This window comes from Guyanagaster necrorhizus (genome assembly GCF_019112545.1).
Source record: "Guyanagaster necrorhizus MCA 3950 unplaced genomic scaffold BT62scaffold_5, whole genome shotgun sequence".
NCBI lineage: Eukaryota > Fungi > Basidiomycota > Agaricomycetes > Agaricales > Physalacriaceae > Guyanagaster > Guyanagaster necrorhizus.
Window position 1 is genome coordinate 1,031,302 of NW_025064884.1, and position 24,658 is coordinate 1,055,959.

Sequence of the window (24,658 nt, forward strand, 5' to 3'; positions counted from 1 at the left end):
CTACGATAAGCTGTTCGATTCTGGAGAACATGCCATTTATTACAGGTTGTCCTCAATTGGACTCTGCATACCTCTCCTTTACCAGGAATGAGATACCCTGTCCGAAGAAACCTTTAGCAATCTGCACCCCAAACCGCCTGCGCTCTTGTACGCATCGAACAGCACCGAATCCAGGGTAGAGGTGGAACTTATCTTGCGTTGGACTTGTAATCTGACTTTGGCGAGGATGAGTGGATAGAGGATCGCCATAGCTAGAGAAAGGTTAGGTTAATCCCTATGAATAAAGGACACCAATAGAACTAGACACGGCTCCACCAATGAAAGACTCTTCGGGACTGGGCTTGATTGTGGAGAAGCGGGAGGGAGAGAGTCTATCGGCGACTCTCTTGTAGATCTGAAAGACGGCGAGTGTAATTGAGGGATTGAGTGACAACATAATAGTGGTCTGGAAACCTATGCTGTCTGTTAGAGAAAAGAGGGCCTAGTTGTTAAATGCATGTACCCCGCCAAAATCCAAAGAGCCCGCGCTCGCTATAAACGAGATTGACGACCGACGACAAACCCACGGCTTTATCTTGATCGGGATTTTCGTCGTTGTCGTCACGCTCAGCCTGAAGGCATAAGGTGATGAGATTCAACAACATCGACACCGCACGTGAAGCAACCCCAGCGATGAAGCCGAGAAAAAGTTCTTGCAATATCGGGAGAGATATTTTTGCTTTGGTGTCATTATAACGATGGCGAAGAACCGAGGTTCGCAAGAAGGAATGGATGTAATAGTGACAGAAACTGTTCGCAGTCAGCACCGCCAGCCCTGGACAGATAGTAAGCGGACTTGGAGACTAGAGACGCGCCCGAATCAGTTATTATGCCATCGTACACTGCAGCCAAGCCATATCTCCGGATAATATGCGGCAGAATGCGTATCCCATCGTGCAGTGAGTTGGTGCCTGTTCGTTTAGGGTGCAGCTGGAGTCGCGTCGCAGCAACATCCAGAGGATACGTGAGGACGTTAGCAAACGCGCTCCATACGGCGCCTGAAAGGGCTTAGACGATGGGCGGGAGGGTACTGGTCATGGTTCAAGCTCAAGGTGAAGCGCACCATTGGAGTCGAGGTTAAGAAGATTGGCGTGCGTGAAGCTGACTAAGCTAAATTTCTGACTCCTTTACAGCGTTTGAGCGTCGACGGTCACTAGACTGTACACCCTGCTCTGCTGGCATGTCGTCGTCACTCCCACCCGCCTTGTGTGGTCAGCTCGACGTTCTTCTCATCGACAATTTTGACTCGTTCACCTGGAATCTGTATCAGCAACTGTGTCTCCTTGGTGCAGATGTTACTGTTATACGGAACGACGCCATCTCTCCAGAAGTGTTCCCTGAGCTCAAGCTTAAGTCGTTGATCATTTCTCCTGGCCCAGGACATCCGAAGACTGACTCTGGGATATCTCGGGCCGCTATTGAGTTTTTCAAGGGCAAGGTGCCGGTATTTGGAGTGTGCATGGGGTTGGAGTGCATGGTGGATCTCCTTGGCGGGGACATTGCGTGTGTGATTATCTATTCTACCTGCCTCGCTACTAACTTGGCTTTCAGCTATGCTGGCGAGATCATGCATGGAAAAGTTTCTCGAATCCTGCACGACGAGCGGGGCTGCTTCAAGGGCATTCCCCAGGGAATCAAATCGACCCGGTACCACTCGCTCAGCGCCGCCCACACGACGCTGCCTCCAGAACTCGCTATCACCGCCACCACCGACAACTCCGGTGTCATCATGGGTGTCCGGCATCGCCAATACACCCTTGAAGCCGTGCAGTACCACCCCGAGAGCATCCTCAGCGAGGGCGGCGACGCGCTCATGCGCAACTTTCTCACTCTCCGTGGCGGGACATGGGAAGAGAACCCAGAGAGCCGGGTGATGGACTCGACGCTGCCGCCGTTCGAGGCAAAGGGCGGGGGAAAGAAGATCCCGTCGGTGCTGGAGAAGATCTACCACCAGCGGCTGGCCGACGTCGTGCAGGCGCAGTCCACGCCGGGGTCGACGATGGCGGACTTGGAGACGCTGTACACGCTCAACGTCGCCCCACCACTTGTCCCGCTCCTCCCACGCCTCGCCTCCCGCCCTGCGCTGTTTGCCGAAGTGAAGCGCGCGTCTCCGTCCAAGGGTCCGATAGCCCCGACCATATCTCCTGCGAGCCAGGCCCTGACGTACGCTTTGGCTGGTGCTCACGTCGTCTCGGTCCTCACTGAGCCAAAGTGGTTTCTTGGGAGTCTACAGGATATGCTGCATGCGCGGCTGAGCGTAGGAACCCTCTCTAATAGACCTGTCATACTGCGCAAGGACTTTATATTCAGCCGTTACCAGGTGTTAGAGTCACGCATCTGGGGTGCTGACACTATCCTGCTCATCGTGGGGCTCCTCCCCGAGGTCGCGCTGCGTGATCTTTACGCGTACAGTCTCGAGTTGGGCATGGAGCCGCTCGTTGAGGTGAACAATGCAAGAGAGATGGAGCTCGCGCTGAGCCTCCCTGCCAAGGTCATCGGAGTGAACAACCGGAATTTGCACGACTTTCGGGTGGACATGGATACAACGACGCGGCTGTCGGATATGGCCAAGGGAAAGGGCGTCGTACTGTGTGCGCTGAGCGGGATTACCGGTCCGGCTGATGTAAGTCGGTATGCAGCACAGGGCGTGGATGGCGTGCTCATTGGGGAGAGTCTGATGCGCGCCAAGGACCCCGCCGCATTCATCCGCCAATTGTTCTCGTTACCCCCGCCCCCTCCGCCGCCGACGTCCCCCGCCCCGCCGCTCGTAAAAATATGCGGTGTCCGAACCAAGGACGAGGCGCTCGCCATCGCAGACGCCGGCGCAGACTTGCTCGGCCTCATGTTTGTCGAGTCATCCAAGAGACACGTCAGTTTCGACACAGCAAGAGAAATCTGCGCGTCGGTCCGTGCGCTTAGGTTCTCACAGCCACCCTCCCCTCCTCTTCTGTCAGTAGACAACACTCCATGGTTCACCTCGCACGCAGCCCGTCTCTCATCCTTTCCTCTCGTAGTCGGCGTCTTCCAAAACCAGCCCCTATCTGAGATATTGCACGCTGTGAGCGCGTGCCAACTGGATGTGGTGCAGCTGCATGGGACGGAGCCTGTCGAGTGGGCGAGGCAGATTCCTGTACCGGTCATCAAGGCATTCCATAGCGAAGCAGACATTACACGTGACGGGTACCACCAATTCATACTCTTGGATAGTCTGAGGGACGATGGCAGTGGGGTGAGCGGTGGCAGTGGCAAGGTCGTTGATTGGGAATTTGCAAGGCGGGTCGTGGATGGGAAAATATTTGCTGAGAATTCCGAAACCGTACCGACTTCTGCAGGTGCTACTAATGGTACTACAACAAAACCTTCACCTCCACCCCTACCGATAATCCTTGCTGGGGGCCTCACTCCCGAGAATGTAGCGGCTGCCGTCGAGCAAGTGCAACCCTGGGCTGTGGACGTCAGTGGGGGTGTCGAGATGGAAGACGGCAAGGGAAAGGATCTGGAGAAGGTTAGGGCATTCATACAACATGCCAAGGGTGTTCATGATCAATAGAATGGGTTGGCTTTTTATATTTATTCTGCTTGGTTGCGTTCGCAGAAAGTGTATATTTTCCATCTTCCGCCGAGTTAAAAAATTGGGCTATCGAGCTACAGGAACGAGTAATGTAGTCTCGTTTATGTAAGGGAATATAGATGCAACATAATAATACGTTGGAATGAGAAGTGACAGCGCAGAATTTAGGGTCCATTTTTGGGGAGTTTGTGCGCATATTCGTCGACCTCGGGTAGAAATATGTCAGATGGCTAAAATATCCAAATTCGCGTGCTTTCGCGTCGCCCGTTCAGCCCTCGCGTAATGATAATGATGTCATCGAACGCGTCCGGCTAAAACAGCCTGCACGTGAAAATAACTTTACTTCCGTACCGCCATGATTGCCCATGGAATCCGAACTCTTGGCGTCCTAGGTGCGGGCCAGATGGGCACCGGAATTGCATTGGTGTCTGCATTGCGAGCCAGAGTTCCTGTGCTCTTGCACGACCGATCTCAAGATCAAGTAACAAAAGGCCTCGCCTTCGTAGACAAGCTACTCGAGAAGGACGTGTCGAAAGGGAGAATAAGCAGCGAGGAAGCCAAGGAGGCAAGAGACAGGATAACGGGAGTTGATGGTGTCCATGCGATGAGAGACGTGGATATGGTCGTTGAGGTGTGTATGCAAAACCTCCAATCTCACAATGCTCAAGTCCCACCGTGACATTCAGGCTGTTTCGGAAAACCTATCGCTGAAGCAAAAAATATTTCAACAATTTGCTGCTGAACTGTCACCAGAAGCTATCCTAGCCTCCAACACAAGTTCGATAAGTATCACCAAGATTGCGGCATCGACGATGCCCGAAGGTGTCAGTGCCTCCAGTGATGCAGGAAAGAAGACTGCTGGACGTGTCGTTGGTTCGTCATCCTAACGCTCTTTACCTTGTATTAATAATACACATAATACAGGCCTGCACTTTTTCAACCCTGTACCTGTCATGGTATGCCTTATTATCCCTTCGTGAAATACACCGCTCACGAGGGACGTCCGGCAGAAACTTGTCGAACTCATTTCGGCTTTACAAACTACATCGGACACATTAGACAGGGCGCGCTCATTCGCCACGGCGTGCGGAAAAGGTGCGGCTCGGACGTCCCTTCTGATCTCCCTTTGTCTCATTTCGTGTGAGCAGAGGTGACAACTTCGAAGGACGTACCCGGATTCGTGGCTAATGCTCTCTTGATGCCGTTCATTAACGAGGTATGGGTCTATACCTTTTCTATGCCTCGTAATTCATATCAGGTATTAGGCCATCATGTGTTTGGAAAAAGTACGCACTGTTTTGTTTCCGCTGCCATAACTTAGAGGGATGGTCCTTTCAGGGAACGGCCACTCGGGATGACATCGACACAACGTTAAAGTTGGGCATGAATCATCCCATGGGTCCATTGCAACTTGGTACGTTCTTCCCAACTCACAGCGCTCTCATTTCTCTGACGTTCTTGATATATAGCTGACTTGTACGTTAGTCTCATTATTGATCTGCATTATTCTTATCGTGGTTTGCTCAGCATTGGGCTGGATACTTGTCTTGCGATCCAGGAAACACTGTATGCTGGCACTCGAGACTCGAAGTACAGGCCCAGCGTGTTGCTCGAGCGAATGGTGGACGCGGGATGGTATGGCAAAAAGAGCGGGAAGGGTTTCTACGAGTATAACTGATCTTTGTGAGAGAGATCCTGCTTCGACCGAATAATCAAAATGCATAATTAGCTAACTGTAATATACAACAAGAAGGGTTACAAAAGACATGTTTGGCAAGGCATCTGTGTCAACCATTATGCATCATCGTCAGAGTCATGATCCACAGACATCAAGTCATTCAAACTATAACAAAGTAAGCAACTGAGATGTCCGCCAATAGTCTACAAGGAAATATGTTGTCGTACCAATGAACCAGTGGTCTGACAACAACCGCAACGTCCGCAAGTGTCTGGGCAAAATTGGGATCGAGTACCTTTTCATCCGTGAAACTGAATTTCACCAGTTAAGTCAATAATGGCCCTGTTCGAAATTTGAAGCAATGATCTTACTAGTGGACGACCGCGAACGAACGGCATTTGAGCAAATCAATATCTCTGTGAAAAAAAAACTTGGCATGGGAAAATTTGTGAAGATAGAAATCGTACGGATGGTCCTTGTCTACCCCCTTCGGTGCAACCTTCAATTCATCTTCTCTCCCAAAGATGTTTTCCCTCGTTCCTGGTTTCGGCTCTCCGAAATACTTGACAAATTCAGGAGAAGAGATTATGTCTCTTAGTCGGGAAGAACTGCGTTTGATATTGGTCCTGGAATAAATTAAGATGGACCCCAAGGCAAGGAGGGTAAAATTTGGGTGAAGACCTTATGGTTGCTAATTCGTTTCTGCCGGGACACCAGAGTCCACCAGCTAAAAGGCTTCCACCGCCAGGCTTAACTGTCAAAAGTGCAATCGGGTTACTAGAGAGATTAGGCGGACTGAAGTAGAGAGTTACTTGATCTAAAGAGTAAATGAGAATGTAAAAGTCAAACCTAACGGAATGACAACCTACATGTGATCTAGGATCACGATCAGCCAGTAGGTCGAACTATGAGAGTTAAAGTATACACACATGCGGCGAACGTGCCCTTTCTACCACTCCTAGAGAAGCTCGCCGAGAAATTCATCTTATATGGTGTCTTATCATTACTAAACCGAATCTAACAATAACGCGATCAGTCCTCGAACACGAAGAGAGTGTAAAACGACGCGGCGCACATCACGGTATATCCGATGAATCACATCCCTGGGCGGCAATGGCGGTATTTCCCCGTCGACTTCATTGAGCTTGTCAGTGAAAGCCTCGACGAAATCCTTCCACTCCTTTTCTGCTTGACGGTACACGCGTTCTGCTAATGTCAGTGGACCCATTTCTGCTCCGATTGAGAAAACACGACCAACCGTGCAGCTTGAACCTGGTACGTTAAGCAATTAGGATGGACATAGTAGAATCACGAACAGACGTACCATTCACGGTCATTACATTCTGGTTTCTTCAGCTGCGCCAGAAAGTCTAGGGTATTTTGAGAAACCTGACCGGGGCGAACTGAAGGGAGTCAACGATGGAAAGCGGTGGCATGGGTAACGACACACCTTGCCCTGTCTTGGGCGCATCGATGACTACACCAACAACTTCCTGGCCCTCTTCAAGCTCCAATTCCGACCATTCATCTTCGTCGTCTGCAACCTTTCGCTTCTTCTTTGGGTCCTTTTTTCGTTTCTTCGGTTTATTATCCGAGTCGTCGTCCAGCACGTCGCTGTTCAACTCTTCCTCGTCCGAGTTATCGACTTTTCGAGCTCTCTTTCTGGGAGACTTTCGCTGAGGCTCTGCTTCAACGTCAGAAGCCTCTGAGCCGTGGGGAGGTTTACGGTTCTTCGAGGAACGGGATGTCGACGCCCGCGTTGCCCGCGTTTTGGGAGCCATGGTGATTGTCTGAGTAAGACACGGTGGCCAACAATCAGAGTCAGTTGACACTGCTAGGGCCTGAAAGACTGGCAGTAAACAGGGGTAGCGGTGTGAACGTTGTTAAGGGGCTGACTAAGAGATCTCTTCTCGCCCACAGTCGCTGATTCAGTTTTGGTGATTTTTACATCGCAGGTACTCCTAGCTAATATTCGAATGCTTCTTTGAGTGGTAGTTGGATGCCCATAATGTCTCCTTCGAATTGAATACCCTGTGTAGGATGCTCGTGTCTGGATCGTCATTTCCCCTTTCAAAATACCGTCTTGGAGGATTCTTCTTTCGTAGCTACAGTTTTGACGTATCTAATGCGCTCAAATGACCAGCCATTACCAGCTGAAGCTGAAGCTATTCGAAGCATGATATCCAAACTCGAGGAGCGCATCGCAACTGCAGACTTGTGAGTCTGCCCTCACAGCATTTCGTCAAGACATGGTCGACTTTATCTTAAAGGCCGACGAGATGATGGCTGAACTCCATAGAGAGCGCGGACGGGTTTTGGTGGAGATACAAGAGAAGAGGGGTCTTCTAAGCGTTGTTCGAAAACTTCCCTCCAAAATTCTGTTGCAGATATTTCGCGAAACGCTCGAGTTTCCTATAAAGCACACGCAATCAGACCGAGACGACTTTTGGTGGGATACTGAGCCTGCTCACCGTTCGCTCTGGACCATTGAGCTGGTTTCATGGCGTTGAAGGGCTGTAGGTCTTAACCCCTAGCTATGGTCGTACGTCAACATCATCATCACAGATGATGATTTTGCAGATGGGGCATATAGTCTCATTCGGCGTGTCGGTCTTCAGTTAGCCCGTTCTCAGCAATCCTTCCTCTCCCTCTATATACGATTCTTCAAGCTACAAGAAACTCCCCTCTCCACTCGAATTTATGCTTTTGTCAGTTTCTACTAGATTGCGTGAATTACACCTTGGTATGGACGTAGAGATGTTCTCTGCCATTCCTTCACTGCAATTATCATTACCATCCTTTGAAATTCTTTCCATTCTTTGACACCGATGATTACAGTTGTCTGCAACTAGTCTGCAATGCGCTGAAACTTCGCGGCCTCACGTTCATAGACGTCGAAGATCCAGCAAAGTTATTTGCAATTCCGTGGCCACAAATCACTCGCTGTAGTAGCTCCCATGCCTATCGGGACGGAAATCCAGGGCCCGACCCCTCCAGGTTCCTGGACGTCCTCAGATTGATGACGAATTTGACAAGTTGCGACTTCGTCTGTGAAGGCTGCTCAATCGAATTCGAAACTGAACAGGTTGCATGCACTAAGCTACAAGAATTTTCATTGACATCGTGGGCATATAACGAAACTTACATACCCCAACTATTCAGCGGACTTACACCACCATCTCTCTCTCGGTTGCGGGCCAAGTGTTCAATGGGGCCGGGGCCAGAAAATGAAGACACCTTTAGTTCCATCCGACATGCCATCAATGTGTCCCAGAGCCCTCTAACCGTTCTTGAATTCGAACATTGTCTCATCACAGAAGAAGACCTCCTCTCCGTTCTTCGAACTATGCCTACTCTAGAGCACTTGAAGCTCATCAATATCGGTCCCGATGCGATCACCGACCAGACATTAGATGAGCTCATGGTTAGACCAAACGAAAATTCCCTTATGCCCCGACTAACGGTGGGAACTGTCCTTTGTCTGAAAACACATTTGGAACTTCCGACCTACTCAGTCCGCCTGTACTGTGTTATATCATCCCCACCTCCGTTGGCTCCAATAACAAGGTACGTTCCTTTGTTACTATCAAATATATTGATGATTGACATTTTCTACCCAGGCAGACTCGTTCACTATGATAGCGTTATTCGAGGGGCAGAGGTTGTCCGAGAGAAACTTAACTCTCTAGGGAATATAATCAACCTTGAAACTGGCATCTCTGTGATTTTCGATAAACTTGCATTCGGCATCGAAGCTCTCAGCGTTACGAGGAACAATGAGGTAGGAGTACAATCCATAATTGCAAGTTTCACAAATTCATTGTCGATAACACCGTCTAAAGATGTGTTATCACTTTCGCATCGCACCGAACGTTGACGTTCCAACCGAGAAAAACTTGTTCTCCGTCAAGCCTAATGTGGGCCTTTCATTTGGCACCGGTCCATATGGGAGAAGGCTTGGAGGTGCCATGCTATGCTATCTTCATTGGGTTATAATAAGAGTTATGCGTAGGAGTGGCGCTGCTGAGATTTTTAGGGAACAACTAGAGGAGCAACGGCAGAATCCCTCTGCCATTTTGTCTCTGCATTATGTCAATGCTCGTCTTGACGATTTCGCAATGAAAAGAACGATTTCCAAATTGTAAATTGTACACTCACGCTACAGATACATTCAAATTTTCTCGATCAGAATCGTTACGCTCATATTACTAGTAGAAGCCTAAATCTGAGGTTGAGAGCGAATATACTCTCCATCTCTTCATTATATTGTCCTAAGAAGATTGTTTCCTTAATGGGAGAACACGTACGGTTCTCTATCACTCACAAATACAATCCGAGGCAGGAAGGTGTCCACTGCCCATACAATCCACGCTTTACTATCCTTCCAAATCCATGCCCAGAGAGAAGGTTTGAGAGCCTCCCACACCATATTTTTGGCATATTCTTCAGCACTGATGGCGCCTCCTGCATATAGTGAGATAAGAGACACGCAAAAACTTGAACAAGGGGTACCTTGAGAGACCTCTCTTCGCTTCGCCAGGGTAATAGGTTCGAGGGACTTGTAGCGCGAATGGTCAGGGAGTAGACTTAGCTTGTTTTCGACGATATCACTCTTCACGCTACCTGTACAGAGCTGAAAGGATGTCAACGGACAGAATGGGCATGAGAAATAAGAAGCTTACATTGACAACCTTTATACTTTTGTAGCGAAAAATTGTCAAAATTTATGCTACTATAGTAAAGAAGTACACCCAATTGAACGGGGACAGTTCAACACGAAGCTTATTCCCATATGCGTGGAGAGCTGCCTTCGAGGAACTGTACGTGGAACCAAAGGGATAAGGGGTCACAGCAGCAACGCTACCAACTTGAAGGATGCATGCACCACCGGAAACAATGAGAAGCGGTATAAATGCTTTAATCATCCTCAGTGCACCAAACACATTGACATCATAGAGATCTTGAACCCTCTTCATGTCGAGGTCAATAGCGGAAGATAGAAAGGCTGGTATTTCAAAGTGTCAGGTAGAAAATGGTTCAAGGAAGGGACGTGCTTTGGCCACTAGGTATAAAACTGAGTACGGAACAAGGAAAAGACAATCAGGACAGGACATACGCTTGATTGACCAACATGGCGAGTTTACCACCAGCCATATCTGCCACCTGGTCCCGAACGTGGTTGATCTCCTCGTCATTCGTAACATCAAGCACAAATGTCTTCATCCCTGCTTTCAACAAATCCGAAAGTGCAGCTCCATTGCGGGCTGTGGCAAATACGACAAGACCTAGTAGTTTGGTGTTTCATTCGAACTTGCCTTGTTCATGGAATTCGCGAGCGGGAGCATTACCGATTCCAGTACTACACCTAGAGGGCAATGAGCCAATGTAATTGTGAATTTTCAAGTGAAGAGGGTGAAGAGCATAGAAACGTACGACTGGACGGTTGGACGGTTGGACGGTTGGACGGCTGGGCGGCTGGACGGAAGCTATACCTGTGGGTGCTTGGATGTCCAGACCGTGGCGTCGGATGTCGGCGGAACGGCCCGGTAGCCAAGCTCATCGAAGTGCCAACATCGCGAAGCACAAAGACTATGAAAACGAGCGCGTCGTCTTCACACATCTCCCAATCTCAAGTCAGTCCAATCCAATGGCTCACCGGTATGTCCTTGATGAGCATATCCAGGTCTAAGGTCACCATTATCTCGGAGAAACTTGGGAAAAACTAACGTTAATTCGGATATCAATACGGAGGGTGTCTGGGGTAAATATGACAATGTCGAGCCGCGTTTTGACATTCGTTGATAACGCTTGTAGCTCTTCTTGGTCGATATCGACTGGCTCGACGCGTAGTAAGGAGATCACGGTGTAGGCATCCGAGGACCATCCGAAGCCAATATGTATAGCCTTCCGTTTCGAGAGCTATTGTTCCATATGCTACATTCAGATATGAGTCGAAATCTAGTAGGCAAATTAAATTACTTTTGCGATATCCACTGAACCGTACTCGCAGTTTGAGGACCGGTCCGGATTCCCGCGCTTACTATGCCAAAATTAAATTTCTTGTCCCCCCAGTGACTGATTCGCGCCTATTACTCTGAATTGAAGCAACGTTGTTCATTGTTGAACGTTATTGCAAAAACCGATACAACCGAAAACCATGTTGATCGTACATCGGCCGTTGAAAGGCAAGGGGCGCCACTGACCCCATATCGCACGCCCTGGCCAACGGTAATAATTAATCGCGTCGTTTGAAATACCCCCACTGCTATTCATCAACCATGTTTAAGCACCTATCCACGAATCATCGCCCAAATCACCCCACTAAACCACTCAATATCGAGATGACACTACCTTTAGCCTCTCTGACAACCGAAATCAGGAACCCGGCGTCGACAGACATCGACACGGTCAGTACGGCTGAGCTCTGCAAAATCATCAATGACCAGGATGCTCTCGTTGCTCCAGCCATCGCGGAGGTGCTTCCAGCTATTGCAGAAGCTATTGATGCCATCGTGGAGAGGATTGAAGCCGGTGGTAGGCTTCTGTACATGGGCGCTGGGTCGAGTGGACGGTGCGTACTTTTAAGTTTTTTGTCCGAGGGGGTCGGCCTGACTTGATGCACAACAAATAGTCTGGGCATCATAGACGCAGCTGAACTCCCACCAATGTTCAACGCAAACAACATGCAGTACATTGCTCTCATGGCCGGAGGCGACGGAGCCCTCAGGACGGCCCGGGAGGCGATCGAAGACTCGCGTGAGGCAGGACGAGCGGACTTGGATGCCCTTTTGCCGACTTCTCATGACGCGCTGATCGGTGTGACATCGTCTGGGCGTACACCGTATGTTTTAGGTGCCCTACAGCGCGCGCGCGAGCTCGGTTTGCTGACCATAGGGCTTGTTTGCGTTCGGCCAAGCGCAGTACGGATGGAAAGGAACTGTACGGTGGTCGTCGATCCTGTTACGGGTCCGGAGGTCATCACTGGGAGCACGAGAATGAAGGCCGGCACCGCTACCAAGATGGCCCTCAATATGATATCTACAGGCGTTCAAATAAAGCTGGGAAAAACATACGGGAATTTGGTATGTTTATTTGGTCATAGGGTGTGAAGCGCTCATGCGTCATTGGTTATAGATGGTCGATCTTACCGTGTCAAATCACAAGTTGATTTCTCGTGCTCGACGCATTATCCGCACCGTCGCAGCTGAAGTGGGGTTACCACCGTCATATGCATCGATATTCACTGATGACGATCAGCTCGATGCTGTTATACGTCGGTGCGATGGTAGTGTAAAGCTTGCTTTGGTTGTCGTTGTATCAGGATGGGGCATTGATTTGTGTAGGGAGGCACTCACACGAAGAGGAGGGGCTTTGAGAGCAGTCCTCGAAGACGTGAGATTCGAGACAGCATCGAGAGTTTTTAAGGTCTGAGCGATGACGTGCTCAAGGTATTCATTTGATGTTTTTATTGCTCTGTACGCTTTAATTCGCTGTCGATGTTAGCTTTTTTCTTGGGATATGGATTGTTGTTGTAGGAATAAGAGGAATATATATGTGACTTTGCAAAGATTGCCGGCCATACCCTGAAATTTCCACGGACCTCGACGTTTCCAAATAGAATCCTGCCTCTCGGCGCAACAAACATATGCTGCAAATCACTCGTTGGCACCTAACAATAGTCAGGTCAACTTCGAATGTGAAATGATATGGACCACGCACGTTCGAGAAGAGTCCGACGAGCGCATACCACCGACTCGAATGATGTAGAAAAATCCTTACGTTGAGCAGTATTTTTCCTGTATCGATTAAAGCAAACTGAGATTCACTCAGGACGGTGATACGACTTGTTTCTTTGATACTTGGCTCACAAATACTGATGAAAGAGGGTGACGCCAGACGCTGTTTAGTCGGAATCGGTGCTCAGGAATGCGAGATTCTCTCAGGAGATAAGCCTCGAGGCATAGGGTCGGGGCCCATAACATCGAAAGGAAGATGACGAGAAGGGCTTCGACAATAAGGGTCCTCGCTCGGAAGGTCTTCAGCGATATCTGATTGCCACGAAAGATTTCCGTGCGAAGAAGCTAGAGACGTTACGGAGCAGAGTACGGCGCTCAAGTCGTATGACAAGAGGAGCAACAGTGTTAGCCCAGAGTCCTTCAATAAAGCCTCAGTTCGGGAATTAACCGTTTATTGTCGCGCCGCTCGTTGAATGAATTGTTAAAACCAGATTGCAAAGACCAACGCAATTACAGAAGACGAACGAGGATTGATGATAAGCAGGAAGCACAGAATACTTAATTGGCGACAGATTGACAGAAATGGGGGGATGCGGTCGCCACATCGGGCGTGATTTGTTCCAGTAGCCGAGTGTAAATGACGTTCCTGTGGTCCTGTCGGTAAAGTAACTTGTATAATGCGCAATCAACGATGTGAGAATGAAAAAAAAGAGAGATGAAGGACTTGCTCGAGATAAAATAAAAGGCTGTAAAAAGCTAAATGCTGGTACGAAATAAATAAACGGGTCGGATGTGGCGCCGTCACGCCGGACCCGACTGCATTATAAGTTACGATCTGTTACAACAAAGAATCCAACCAACCAGCATACGTAAGGGGCTTCCAATGAAATCAGAATGCAAAAAGCCAGGCATTCGACAATGTCCATGAATGCAGAATGCTGCTTCAATCTGCCTCCAATATTTCCGGAATCTCCGCATCTAGCACTGTCTTCTTGACTGCCAGATCCGGGTAGACCAGGTCCCACTGTGGGAGGGGGGGCCTTTTCGGTAGGGCTGAGCTACCGCGCCAAGGCTTGGGTTTGGGAGAGGAAGGGGGGGTGCGAGGCGTCATGGGTGACATTAAGGAAGATTGGGATGTTGTTGTGGTAAGTGGAGGGGTTTGAAGGGTAGATAGGGAAGTTGAGATAGGCGGTGGCGGGAGCTTCTTGGAGCATAGTCGAGGGAAGCTGGAATCGGAAAATGGCTGGTCCTTGAGTCGTATACTGCTGACCAGTAGAGTTTTAAAGTCGAGTTGGGGTTCTGCTACTGCAGCTTTTTGGAGGCGTTGCTGAGTGACATGTAAGGCACCAAATGGCAGGATAAGGCTGAAAACTCACGTATTTATCTGGATGGTGAAACGACGCCTTGCGCATCAACGGCGGTGGTGGCCTTTTAGAGGTCACAAGTGAAGTAGTGCGAGAGAGACGGCGGTGGTGACGAGGAGGGATGTTTTCCTTGTGCTGTGGATCATCGGTAGGGAAGCGGTGGCGGTGGGAAATATCAACGATGGTGGTCTGTTCCTCATTCTCGTCTGGTATAGTGGGTATATAAGAGGACGGCACAGGGCTCGAGGACGGAAAGGCGACGAGCATGACGGTATCGTGAAGGTCGTAAGAGAGTACACTGCCAGTTATTTGAACCAGTACTTATATGGCTTTGCTGATCCGCCACTCGGCCGTTGAGCTGCCACAGACGCGTCAAACTCCGGCATCCTCCGGTGGCCTAGGTTCACGTTTTTTCCAACTTGGGATCTAATTGACGCGAAGAAAATAAAGTGAAACAGAAAATGCGGGCAAGGTACAGTGCGATGACAACGAATCCACTGACTGGACTGCTCTGGCCGTCACAGCGCTCATCGATATCCGCAGATTACACTCATTTCGACTGGCCTGACAATATTCCGGGTCGAGGAGCAACTATTATTTCCAATCTTCCCCAGAACAAGTTGTATATTAATATGGGGAGAAGGAAATGGATTTTTCTGTATTTGTTGCGTCATGCGACACTGCGAATACTCCCGGAATCGGGTACAGGATCGGGATGAAGCGGAAACTGAACGCGATGTAGCAAATCACTCGAGTTCATGAAACTCTTTTCTGCGAGGAAATATGTTAGGCGCATGTCCCTCCAGAGCTAGTGACAACGACTGCGACAGCTAGAATATTTCCGAGATGCAGGGGCATGATTGATGATAATTTGCCATCATGATGGCATCGGTGATATACCCATCACCAATATTTGGGCAATAGTACACCAACGCTTTCTCGAAGTTCCATACATATACTTCGTGAACGGGAGAGCATTCAAGTGACCGAGATCTTGCATCCAAACCCTGATATTGGGAGCATCTATACGCAAACCAATCCCAATCGGCGCATGGTAACTCCACATCATCGAGCTCTCCGGAATGGATCGTCTCTGCGAAAGGTACGTGCAGCAGCGTATGTCACACACACACGGCGGTGAGTCTAACTTGTCTGCTACCACGAGACATACATCGCAGATGGCCCCGCACGCGACAAAAGCAGCAACATTACGTCGCAGATATCGATGCTAGAAACATATCCTTGCATAAGCGCAAGGAAAACACATCAACTCTCCAAAAACGGCTAACCATCGCTCGGAGCCTGACATTGCAGCCATTCAGAAAAAGAGGTCAAGGTCGAATCACGGCCATAGGTCCTTTTGGCACACTATACAGCCCCTCATTGCCAACTACCAGGGTACTCAATATAGTGACATTACCTGGACGCCTGCGTCCTGTAATCAGAGGCAGCCATAGAGGACCTGGTTGCAATCATTTGAACGCATAGTACAGGCCTCTTTAACCAAGGCAGAAACAATGGCCCTGCATCCCCCGGCAGTACCTAAAGCGGGTTGCATTCGAATATTCTCGCTACTGCAATACATGAAAATTTCAGTGACAATGCATGAAACAGGACTCACTTAGATTTATACAGACTGACATAGAAAAGCGGGCGGTACCGTAGCAAACAGAACCCGCAAAGATGCAGCTGAAACCAAAATTCAGCCTCTTTCCTGGAGAACGGAAAACATCAGCTACCAGCTTACATAAAGAAACATTCTCGAATGACGTTATACCTTCATTTTTTCGATTTGCGTTGAGAAAATGGTTCAATTGCATTGCATGCCTGTTACCCCCTTCTTTCTTTCAACTACCATCATCTCCATTCAACATTGAAGCATACTCACTGGCTACCGTGACGGCCACGGCCTCCTCACCGTCTGTACGCTCTCACCAAAGGAGCGTCCCTGCCTCCTCGTAACCGTTGACGCCAAAAGGTGCTCCAAACGTTTCCAAAAGCATTTTAGGCTCAACTCCTCTTCATGGTACCCACAGATGCCCTGTAATGCAATGTACAAAATCCAGCACACCACGAGGTGCGCGAGGCTCTAGACCGATTTGGGTATCAGATCCGGAGATTGTGATAAAGGTGATTCAGGCTCCTTCGATCACCAACGACTATTGACCCCCGCTAGAATTACTCGCCATGAAGGTATGCATTATTGGAGCCGGTATGGGCGGTTTGGCTGCATCTATTGCGCTGCAGCAGGACGGTCACCAAACTGTTGTCTATGAGCGGGTCTCCGACCTTCGACCCGTTGGTGCAGCTATCTCAGTATGGTGTAACGGCGTCAAGGTTCTGGCACGGCTTGGTCTACTCAAGGAAGTGGAAAGGGTGTCTGGTCAGATGAACAGAATGAGCTATCGGAAGTGGGATACTGGTGAGGTGTACTGCGATTTCAGCTTGCTGCCCCTGTACGAGGAGGTGCGTGGGAGCTCTTTGCCGGTCAGAGCTTGAACGGAAATCCTTTTACAGGTAAAACAACGGGCATACCCTATCGCGCGAGCTGAGCTGCAACGGATGCTTCTCGATGCCAATGCGCCTGCACCTATCCACCTCCAGAAGCGCGCCGTATCCTACTCGACTTCTCAGGACGGCATCACGGTGTCTTTTGAAGACGGAACGATAGAGACAGCCGACTTTGTCGTTATCGCCGACGGAACGCATTCCAAGCTGCGCAACCAGATCACCAAGGCAGAGATCCAGAGAGATTATGTCGGATACGTGAACTGGAATGGGCCTATCGAGATGAAAGAATTCGAGGTTGGATTTACTAGCTCATGTCTATATTATTTTGATTTCATGCTGAATACAGGGACTGATATCAAGCGATAATTGGACGCAGTTTGTAGGCGAGGGTAAACGAGTGTCGTTCATGCCTATGTCAGCAACACATTACTACTTCTTCTTAGACGTACCTCTTCCTCTATCCTCCGCGCCCAAACGGCCAGAAGAATACCGCGCTTCTCTCACGAAACATTTTGGACATTGGCATCCAACTGTCCAGAAACTTGTTGAGAGGCTAGACCCTTCTAAAGTGGCGCGAGTGGAAATACACGACACCAAGACGCTTCCCACGCTCGTCGACCTCGAATCGGGGCGTGCATTACTCATCGGCGACGCTGCGCATGCTACCTGTCCGGATCTAGGACAAGGAGGCTGTCAGGCGTTTGAAGACGCGTTCGTTCTCCAGCAGCTGTTCCGCGAGCACCGGGTATCTCCTGCATCCGCATCGGCGAAACCAGATGTTGAGGTCCTTCGTGCTGTGCTGCGGGATTTCCAAGATCAACGAGGGGAGCGCACGGCAGAGCTTGTTTTGCGTGCGAGGAAGCGGTCTGGGGTGACACACCAGCTGGGCGAACCGCAGGAGACATTGGACTGGTATGAGGAGCTGAAGACGGAGGACGGGACGGGAATCATGCGGGGGATGATCAAGACTATTCTTGGTGCGCCAGCGCAGTTGGACCATTAAAATTAATGGAATGTATTGCTTTGTAGAGAGGAAAAATATACATTAGACGATACAGCACATGATGGACACGACGCAAATTGGTGGACAGCGCCAACAATGGGTCGTGCGCGGTTCACTGGTGGTGAAGGGCCTCAGTCCTGAGCTGGCCTTGTATGCCTGGGAAAGGGATTTGGACCTCGATGGATCGCACGTACGTCTGCCTTCCTTGTACCACCAGGTTCCCTCAAATGCAACCGAGGTTGGTAAACACACAATATATGCAGTCTCAATAATCAACTCGTATGTAATCGTACAAATCAGCCTGATGCTACCCAGTCCATCTGCTTCAGCTCTGTAGGTTGCATTATTGACAGGGCCGCAAGGAACATTAGTGAGAGTAGCAATCTGGACACACGAACCTATTTTTTTTCGAGGGTTTTAAATAATTTTTTTCAACGACAAGGAAAGAAGAAAGAATAGATGATTATTGATGGGACTACTTGTGGCCCTCCGTGGGAGTGTCGCTTGGAATAGGGAAGGTATACTGAAGCGCGGTCTTCTTCCCGTCCTCACGCTTGATGATGATGGTGGGCTTGACAAACTCGACAACGGAGTTCGAAGCTTTCTGAGAGTCGCCATTGACGACGAACTCATGAGAGAAGGTGCTGCTCTGGCTCAGCCCGACGAACTGCATGTCACTTCCGGGGGAATTGAGATAAGTATTCACAAAGTACGCCTGTAAATGACAGCTTAAGCGTGACGAACGCTATGAAATGGAAAAATTTACCCAATAGTTGTTTCCGTTGTATCTGATAAAGGCATTAGCTCGACAAGGACTAACTAACATGAAGCAGTGATTACTGACATGTCGCCCGAGGCTACAAGCCGAAGCATGTCAGTTGGCTACATGGAAAGTAGGACATTGTTACTCACTAACAATAACAGCTCCTGGGTTCTGGGGAGTGTTGTTTCCTTCGTTGAGCCCATATTTCTGAGGAGAGAATTTAAACAAAGGAGTGAGTCTGAAGGTAGTACAAACACGGACCAGGGCATAGATTGATTGGCTGTTGATGGTTAACTCAGTCCTCAGAATTTCAAGTGTCTCGCCTGCAGGAACTCTGCGCACACGTCGAATACGCGTCAATTTCTCTGTACGCGACAGGATCCAGTGACGACTCACGTGATGTTGAACTCCTTTTCCGAGCCCTACGTAGATTCCACCTTCATGATCGTGGAGGTGTCGTTGGACATGTTGATGGTAAAACCGGAATTAGCAACCGACTCAATAGTGACCGACCACTGGAGACTGATGGATGCTGATGATAGAAACACGTCGTTAGCTGTGAGTGAAACTTAAGAAATTCGTAGGAAACTGACGGCCACGAGTTAAGGTGAGAGACGCCGTCGATTCTGTGAACCACTTGTCGGTCCAAACTGTGGTCAACGGCTCCAAACCAGTGCGATTGTCGAACTCCGCGACCGGTATCGTCCTTGAGACCTGGTTGCTCCCACTTACAACCAGGTATGGATTGCCTTTGGTCACATTGTAGCAGGGAAAGCTGCAGGAGGACGACCAAGTCAGCTTTCTAGGGAAAAAAGACACCGTGTACGCACTTGGAGGCGATACCCTCGTTAAGAAACATGTCGTCTAACCCGCGCATCGTATATTCACGCAGAGGATTGAGTGTGTCGTAAACCTGCTGCTTACTCCAGCCCCAGATTCGCCAGGTCTTCCCAAGAAGTTTTCGGTCCAGGTTCGTCCATGGTATGCTGTATCGTTGGATGTCTGTTGGGTTGACTTGATGGTCACCGAAGAAAATGTATGATGCTTTCATAGATTGGCGGGCACTCTTCCCAGTGCTTTATCGATGCCTAGGTCAAAGCACAGCATGAATGGAAGCTGTTGTTACTACCACAGGTAACAACGCATAGACGTCCGAGGAATCCTAACATCAGACAGATTTGTATTCAATGAGAATCATCTGGTCTTGGGTTGCACTGTCAGGAGGTAAGGCTTTTCGGGAGTCCAGAAACGTATTCCCGCCGCCAGGGGGCCCGAGCGCGCGCGCTCGCATCTTGAACGAACTGCTTCCCAAACTTAATCACTGTGCTATCCAGGTTGACCTTGAATCCACTCTGTAGAGGGCGTCGCATAGAATATGGTAGCGCTTGTAACGCGGTTGAAGGACAATGGCACCGGGGATTCATAACTTCGGAGATCTTGAGGAGTGAGAATTACAAGTTTCTTCTAGCAGGCGCGATCTCGGATAATCGAAACGCCTAAGACAAGACTAGAATTAATTTCATCTCGTCTGATGAAAAGTCCTCCGGAACATAAAACATACAATCTCCTCGATTCTCGGCTGTCAGGCGGAGATTGGCTGGAGCAAACTTCTTGATGACTGATGATCAGAATCGCAGCATCCAAGGTCAAGGGATAATGCACATACCCGGTCGTTTCAGGAATGGTTTCCCAGCATATTTCAAAATGAGAAGTCGTCACACTTGAAGAGCAAAGGCATTGAATGGCAACCCGCCGACATGACCTTTGTGATCGTGTTCTCATATTGGTCAAGGTCCACGTCGCATCTCATCCAGAGTCTGTCAGTGCGTTGGGCTCTAAAGAATTGTGTGGGTGTCGGGTCAAGCCCAAGAGATAAATAGGTTGTTTGGGAAATCTAACAAGCCCGTATACCAAGGTACATACCACCATCTTGTACGTGACATATGGACCTGAGCAGAGACCTAGGTAAGCTGTGGTGAGTCAGATGAAGGAGCTGTCTAGTAAACAGACAGACTCGTAATGGCTTAGTCCATTTTACGGGGAAGAGAATACCGACAACGATAGAGATTCAGAAGAGAAGAGGAGAAAGAGGAACGTCCAACGTCCGGATCACAACAAGCCACAACAAATGCCACCACGTCCAGCTCTCGTCTTGCCATATTCCATACTATATGATATTAGCACACGCGATACCAACATGGTACTAGCTACCGCAGTAACTTGAGCACTTGAATGGTCGCTTCCCAGTAGTTATGTCCAGTGAAGATTCACGGCCAGGTCTCGTGTTGAAGTTAGTAAGTCGTTTACCTTTAGAAGCCAACGCCGGCGATCTTTCCTTCTATACTGATGGTAAGTGTATACTACCGTATAGTATAGCTAGAACTTACACTACTTATCTAGATCCTTTTCTGTAGTTGCGACCACGCTAAAAGCTTGGGAATTAGAAGTGCCCATAATTGGTACGGCAAATATTACTTGTGTAAAAAGGGCAGCGGTGCAAACAAGACTTGGACGTGCGCCACGGTGAGGAACGTGCTTAATGCGGAGAAGGGGGAATGCTTCAAGTAGAAATGGATTGTGTGCATCGAAACGACTTCTGACGCGAAACTGGTCTGTGCGTGGGAAAACGTTCCCACGTCGGCTCCTTTCCGGAGGTCCCTGCCTTCGCTGACTCCGACTTTTCGTCTAATTTGAACTTGAACGCTGCCGCTAAAGACAGCAATCTCCACTCTAGCGTGAGGAACACGATGGTAGAGAAGGCAAGCACGGATAATTCACCAGGTGCACCACGAATTCCACCCAGTTTTTTCGCTTTTACTGACTTTGACCGGTCCTTAGTATCTCAAAAGGTAATTTTTTGTTCGAATGGCCGAGTCTCTTCACTTCAAGTCATATCCAGGTGCCGATATCTTCAGTTTCAGCGGCTACGACGCCGAGCCGCACGACTGTGTATCCCATAGATCGACCTCTACGATCTGCATCTCCTGCAACTCTTGTGGCGCTGACGGAACCGCTGCTGATGTCGTGGTGCTTTGACAATTCCTGGCTTGAGAAACACTTGTGATCTTTGCTCAAGGATTGACCGAAAGAATTCGTATACATGTCCGATGATGCTCAAATAGGCCATAACTGTAATAGTTACCACTCAAATCGTCTTCTTATTGTCCTTCCCGCTCCCAAGGACGATGCTCTCGATTTCAATGCGTCCCGTCGCATTCAGTCGTTCCACTAATGCGTCTCCCATAGCTGAAGCTGGAGTTAGGATACCACCACGCCGCGCAAATGGCCGAATCGTCTCTTGGTGAAGAAGACATAGCGCCGCTTCTGCCACCATGACTGCATGATCCAAAGTTAGTGTCGACTACGTAAAGCAACGGCAAACGTACTGCAGGAAAGAAGATATCCCGGATCCCCATGGCCTTTAAACGTCGTCTTGGCGTACGTAGACCCAGACCGTGTAATATTGACCAAGTCCAGACCGCCTAATTCCACTTCCGAGTCCGTAGGTCCTTCTCCCGGCTTGCGAACAAGCTTTTTAACAATGAAGCGTATCTACACGCGGTCAGCGTCGAGTCGAGGAACCTACGATTGGCATTATTGGCACACACTGGAGAAATCATCAGGCTCATCAATCCCAAGACCAAGCTAAGCGAGGCAACAGCCGCCACCAGAACGTTCGACTGGATCCTCAGCTCGTCGTATGTGAACTCAGGGCCGTACCGCGCCTTCTCAGCCGCCTCCAACCGCTCCGTGTCTCCTTCCAGCCGCGCCTGTATCGCATCATACTCAAGCAGCCCCCACGTTCGCTGCACGATCGCCCTGTCGACGCTGGCCATGAACCACTCTCCGCCCACCAACGTCTCGTCGCTGAATGGTATATGTAGTTTTCGCACGAGTTGGAACCGCTGCTTTTGGCGCACACCCACGATGGGGCTCAGAGCGTAATCGGACATGGCCCAACGACGTTTCGCACGCGGGACGGCCTCGAGCATTGTGAACACTGTCGCGAGGGACCCTCCCGATGCTGTTCCGTCGAAGTGCCATGCGGTAGTCGAGCTGTCGACGGAGCTCTGAACGGTCTTGGAACCGAGATAAGCGCAGAGATCGCTGGTTACGCAGTCCATTCCACATGTTGGCACAATAATCGAGCCGGTTTTTGTGGCGAAATAGTCGAATCTGCCCAAGTAAAGCCTCTAGCGCAAAGGGAGAGATAGAAGAGAAACGTACTCTTGAATGATATCCTTGACCCAATAGAATTCCCCGGTGAGGTCAACGTAGTGTATGCCATTCCGTACGCAGGCCCTGCTGGTCGTTAATGGCACGCACAGAACAGAAAAGGACCGCTCACCTAACTACCGGTGTACCATACGTCCAAAACGGACCCACAGTGTTGATGACGACCTTGGTCGTTTTCACCGCGGCCTCGACTTGATCCGGTTTCATAACGTCGACCTGCAGCACATCAACAGAGTCTGGCAGAGAAAATTCTGCGACGATGGCATTGAGAGCATCCTTCCTGCGGCCGGCGATAGAAAAAGTGAATGACGAGCGTTCGGGATGGCTGCAGAGGTAGCGAACAGTTTGGCGACCGGTTATGCCTGTTGCCGGTCAGACAAGAAAAGTAGATCCCAGTATCTTACCTGTTGCACCAAGGATAAGGAGGTCAGTTTTTTTGCTCATGGTGGTAGAGTGAGAGGAAGAGCCGAGGCGAATGACAGACAATCATATACATATGTTCCACTTGGAACCGGCTAAGGAAACTACAGTACACATCATGATCTATCACTCAAAGGCTGTTCCATCCATCCGTACTCCCATATTTTGCTTTATATCCATACCTAGTAGCTTCATTTTACCGGCCTAGGGAGAAAAAATCAATCCAAAATGATACATTTACCACAGGATAAAACTGACCTCGATTCTTTCATTCTGCACTTTCCTCAACTCCATCAGTTGCTCGCGGCTCATGTAGCTCTCGCGTTCCACCAGCTTCTTCTTGTGTGCGCCACTGATCGCCTTCATGTCGGCTTGGGGATCATACGTCTCATCCGACGGGGGAACAAACTCTCCCGAGCGTAATGCAGACATCCGCCGTTCGTATGCTTCCATGTTGTAGTACTTCTCGTGGGGTAGCGTTGCTGAGATATAGGGAAGATTAATGGGAACAGGTACTTCGAGCACGAACTAACCGGTATTGAAATCTTCCACGAACCGCACGAATTCCTTCTTGCTCTGATCCTTCGAAATTGTTTCTGGATTTATCTTGCGCTCTTCGACAAGCCATGTATGAAACTCGGGCCCTTTGGAAAATATACTAGCCATTTGTGGGCAAGTGCTGAAATAACAAGGAACCAACAACACGTACTCAATCTCAGATATGATTCCGTATTTACCCCACTGAGGAACTTCGGCTTTCTTTTTCTTCAGATAAACGTAAGTATAAGAAATTAGGAAGGAAAGAGGACACGCACCTTTCGCTCTTTCTTTTCTTTTCTCCGCTCCTTTCTTTCTCGTCGTTCCTTACTGTCTTTCCGCCGCTTCTTCTTTTTCTTATCAATGGACGATGTACTGGATAATGACGATGACCTGTTTCTCCGTGACCTTCCTTTTCTCATCTGTCGGTCACGAGAGGTCGACCGTCTCCTCTCCCGAGAATCTGATCTCCTTTCATTACGAGAAGACGACCTTGACGAATATTTCCGCCGCTTGGTTACTGGGCTCCGACTTCGACTTCGACTTCGACTTCGTCTGTACGTAGGAGCCTGAGGAGGTGAGTATTCACGTCCCCTCCTTCCACGTTCGGGGGTGTGCTGCTCATATCGTCGCCTGGGTGAGCGGTCTTGAGGCATGCAAAGTGAAGTTGTGGCGGCAGGTGCGTGAAGGTCACTTTGTTTGAATCCAAAGTGATTGCTCAATCGATGACGCACAGTATTCGATAGGCGCTTCGGCCCGTACAGTCCGGCGTTTTGATTTCAATTTGATTTTCAGTCAAG

The 24,658-nt window shown here is 49.3% G+C and overlaps 14 protein-coding genes across 14 annotated transcripts; 7 read left to right on the top strand and 7 right to left on the bottom strand.

The window, feature by feature from the left end:
• Positions 1 to 78: 78 nt before the first annotated feature.
• BT62DRAFT_886436 (mitochondrial carrier) lies at positions 79 to 1,047 on the bottom strand (the record flags this gene model as incomplete). The annotated part of the gene is made up of 4 exons (XM_043182879.1): positions 79 to 251; positions 292 to 453; positions 503 to 789; positions 836 to 1,047. Coding segments are annotated over 4 exons (834 nt in total), but the record flags the coding sequence as incomplete, so codon positions are not given.
• A 112-nt stretch (positions 1,048 to 1,159) lies between these two features.
• BT62DRAFT_928611 (anthranilate synthase) lies at positions 1,160 to 3,778 on the top strand. Its single transcript, XM_043185543.1, has 2 exons — positions 1,160 to 1,542; positions 1,591 to 3,778. The coding sequence occupies exons 1-2, from the start codon at positions 1,220 to 1,222 to the stop codon at positions 3,587 to 3,589; spliced, it is 2,322 nt and encodes a 773-aa protein (XP_043043358.1). The 5' UTR covers positions 1,160 to 1,219; the 3' UTR covers positions 3,590 to 3,778.
• Positions 3,779 to 3,940: 162 nt separating this feature from the next.
• Positions 3,941 to 5,407, top strand: BT62DRAFT_928612 (uncharacterized protein). The gene is made up of 9 exons (XM_043185544.1): positions 3,941 to 4,241; positions 4,297 to 4,483; positions 4,535 to 4,566; positions 4,621 to 4,705; positions 4,759 to 4,826; positions 4,876 to 4,896; positions 4,949 to 5,024; positions 5,080 to 5,086; positions 5,138 to 5,407. The coding sequence occupies exons 1-9, from the start codon at positions 3,966 to 3,968 to the stop codon at positions 5,286 to 5,288; spliced, it is 903 nt and encodes a 300-aa protein (XP_043043359.1). The 5' UTR covers positions 3,941 to 3,965; the 3' UTR covers positions 5,289 to 5,407.
• On the bottom strand, positions 5,306 to 7,247 carry BT62DRAFT_928613 (uncharacterized protein). The gene is given in 12 exon segments (XM_043185545.1): positions 5,306 to 5,453; positions 5,516 to 5,599; positions 5,660 to 5,704; positions 5,756 to 5,914; positions 5,970 to 6,042; positions 6,143 to 6,147; positions 6,158 to 6,164; positions 6,218 to 6,305; positions 6,364 to 6,494; positions 6,547 to 6,560; positions 6,613 to 6,691; positions 6,739 to 7,247. 12 exon segments carry the CDS (start codon positions 7,067 to 7,069, stop codon positions 5,405 to 5,407), a joined length of 1,065 nt encoding a protein of 354 aa, XP_043043360.1. The 5' UTR covers positions 7,070 to 7,247; the 3' UTR covers positions 5,306 to 5,404.
• A 101-nt stretch (positions 7,248 to 7,348) lies between these two features.
• BT62DRAFT_928616 (uncharacterized protein) lies at positions 7,349 to 7,867 on the top strand. Its single transcript, XM_043185546.1, has 2 exons — positions 7,349 to 7,700; positions 7,760 to 7,867. The coding sequence occupies exons 1-2, from the start codon at positions 7,538 to 7,540 to the stop codon at positions 7,777 to 7,779; spliced, it is 183 nt and encodes a 60-aa protein (XP_043043361.1). The 5' UTR covers positions 7,349 to 7,537; the 3' UTR covers positions 7,780 to 7,867.
• Positions 7,868 to 8,053: 186 nt separating this feature from the next.
• On the top strand, positions 8,054 to 8,987 carry BT62DRAFT_611366 (uncharacterized protein). Its single transcript, XM_043181598.1, has 3 exons — positions 8,054 to 8,751; positions 8,804 to 8,855; positions 8,909 to 8,987. The coding sequence occupies exons 1-2, from the start codon at positions 8,308 to 8,310 to the stop codon at positions 8,849 to 8,851; spliced, it is 492 nt and encodes a 163-aa protein (XP_043043362.1). The 5' UTR covers positions 8,054 to 8,307; the 3' UTR covers positions 8,852 to 8,855; positions 8,909 to 8,987.
• A 589-nt stretch (positions 8,988 to 9,576) lies between these two features.
• On the bottom strand, positions 9,577 to 11,496 carry BT62DRAFT_1002175 (NAD(P)-binding protein; the record flags this gene model as incomplete). Its single annotated transcript, XM_043176823.1, has 12 exons — positions 9,577 to 9,752; positions 9,801 to 9,921; positions 9,971 to 9,986; positions 10,038 to 10,293; positions 10,352 to 10,362; positions 10,405 to 10,552; positions 10,600 to 10,653; positions 10,722 to 10,908; positions 10,945 to 10,953; positions 11,016 to 11,207; positions 11,268 to 11,328; positions 11,459 to 11,496. 12 exons carry the CDS (start codon positions 11,494 to 11,496, stop codon positions 9,577 to 9,579), a joined length of 1,269 nt encoding a protein of 422 aa, XP_043043363.1.
• A 340-nt stretch (positions 11,497 to 11,836) lies between these two features.
• Positions 11,837 to 12,719, top strand: BT62DRAFT_978978 (SIS domain-containing protein; the record flags this gene model as incomplete). Its single annotated transcript, XM_043189399.1, has 3 exons — positions 11,837 to 11,859; positions 11,920 to 12,370; positions 12,423 to 12,719. The coding sequence occupies 3 exons, from the start codon at positions 11,837 to 11,839 to the stop codon at positions 12,717 to 12,719; spliced, it is 771 nt and encodes a 256-aa protein (XP_043043364.1).
• Positions 12,720 to 13,634: 915 nt separating this feature from the next.
• On the bottom strand, positions 13,635 to 14,708 carry BT62DRAFT_928618 (uncharacterized protein). The gene is made up of 2 exons (XM_043185547.1): positions 14,401 to 14,708; positions 13,635 to 14,351 (listed from the first exon to the last, which is right to left on the bottom strand). The coding sequence occupies exons 1-2, from the start codon at positions 14,653 to 14,655 to the stop codon at positions 13,968 to 13,970; spliced, it is 639 nt and encodes a 212-aa protein (XP_043043365.1). The 5' UTR covers positions 14,656 to 14,708; the 3' UTR covers positions 13,635 to 13,967.
• Positions 14,709 to 16,158: 1,450 nt separating this feature from the next.
• BT62DRAFT_928620 (FAD/NAD(P)-binding domain-containing protein) lies at positions 16,159 to 17,948 on the top strand. The gene is made up of 5 exons (XM_043185548.1): positions 16,159 to 16,366; positions 16,425 to 16,518; positions 16,565 to 16,854; positions 16,906 to 17,193; positions 17,246 to 17,948. Exons 3-5 carry the CDS (start codon positions 16,576 to 16,578, stop codon positions 17,900 to 17,902), a joined length of 1,224 nt encoding a protein of 407 aa, XP_043043366.1. The 5' UTR covers positions 16,159 to 16,366; positions 16,425 to 16,518; positions 16,565 to 16,575; the 3' UTR covers positions 17,903 to 17,948.
• Positions 17,949 to 18,377: 429 nt separating this feature from the next.
• Positions 18,378 to 19,716, bottom strand: BT62DRAFT_917447 (uncharacterized protein; the record flags this gene model as incomplete). The annotated part of the gene is made up of 9 exons (XM_043184041.1): positions 18,378 to 18,617; positions 18,669 to 18,690; positions 18,747 to 18,759; positions 18,815 to 18,872; positions 18,927 to 18,999; positions 19,062 to 19,087; positions 19,175 to 19,197; positions 19,259 to 19,440; positions 19,496 to 19,716. The coding sequence occupies 9 exons, from the start codon at positions 19,714 to 19,716 to the stop codon at positions 18,378 to 18,380; spliced, it is 858 nt and encodes a 285-aa protein (XP_043043367.1).
• Positions 19,717 to 20,917: 1,201 nt separating this feature from the next.
• BT62DRAFT_1002181 (uncharacterized protein) lies at positions 20,918 to 21,729 on the top strand (the record flags this gene model as incomplete). Its single annotated transcript, XM_043176824.1, has 5 exons — positions 20,918 to 21,014; positions 21,080 to 21,124; positions 21,194 to 21,279; positions 21,320 to 21,514; positions 21,565 to 21,729. 5 exons carry the CDS (start codon positions 20,918 to 20,920, stop codon positions 21,727 to 21,729), a joined length of 588 nt encoding a protein of 195 aa, XP_043043368.1.
• A 26-nt stretch (positions 21,730 to 21,755) lies between these two features.
• BT62DRAFT_611797 (NAD-P-binding protein) lies at positions 21,756 to 23,500 on the bottom strand. The gene is made up of 6 exons (XM_043181599.1): positions 23,306 to 23,500; positions 23,014 to 23,263; positions 22,893 to 22,967; positions 22,274 to 22,841; positions 22,052 to 22,217; positions 21,756 to 22,001 (listed from the first exon to the last, which is right to left on the bottom strand). Exons 1-6 carry the CDS (start codon positions 23,343 to 23,345, stop codon positions 21,811 to 21,813), a joined length of 1,290 nt encoding a protein of 429 aa, XP_043043369.1. The 5' UTR covers positions 23,346 to 23,500; the 3' UTR covers positions 21,756 to 21,810.
• BT62DRAFT_963391 (uncharacterized protein) lies at positions 23,171 to 24,558 on the bottom strand. Its single transcript, XM_043188681.1, has 5 exons — positions 24,137 to 24,558; positions 24,031 to 24,086; positions 23,855 to 23,979; positions 23,580 to 23,803; positions 23,171 to 23,525 (listed from the first exon to the last, which is right to left on the bottom strand). Exons 1-5 carry the CDS (start codon positions 24,512 to 24,514, stop codon positions 23,448 to 23,450), a joined length of 861 nt encoding a protein of 286 aa, XP_043043370.1. The 5' UTR covers positions 24,515 to 24,558; the 3' UTR covers positions 23,171 to 23,447.
• Positions 24,559 to 24,658: the final 100 nt, after the last annotated feature.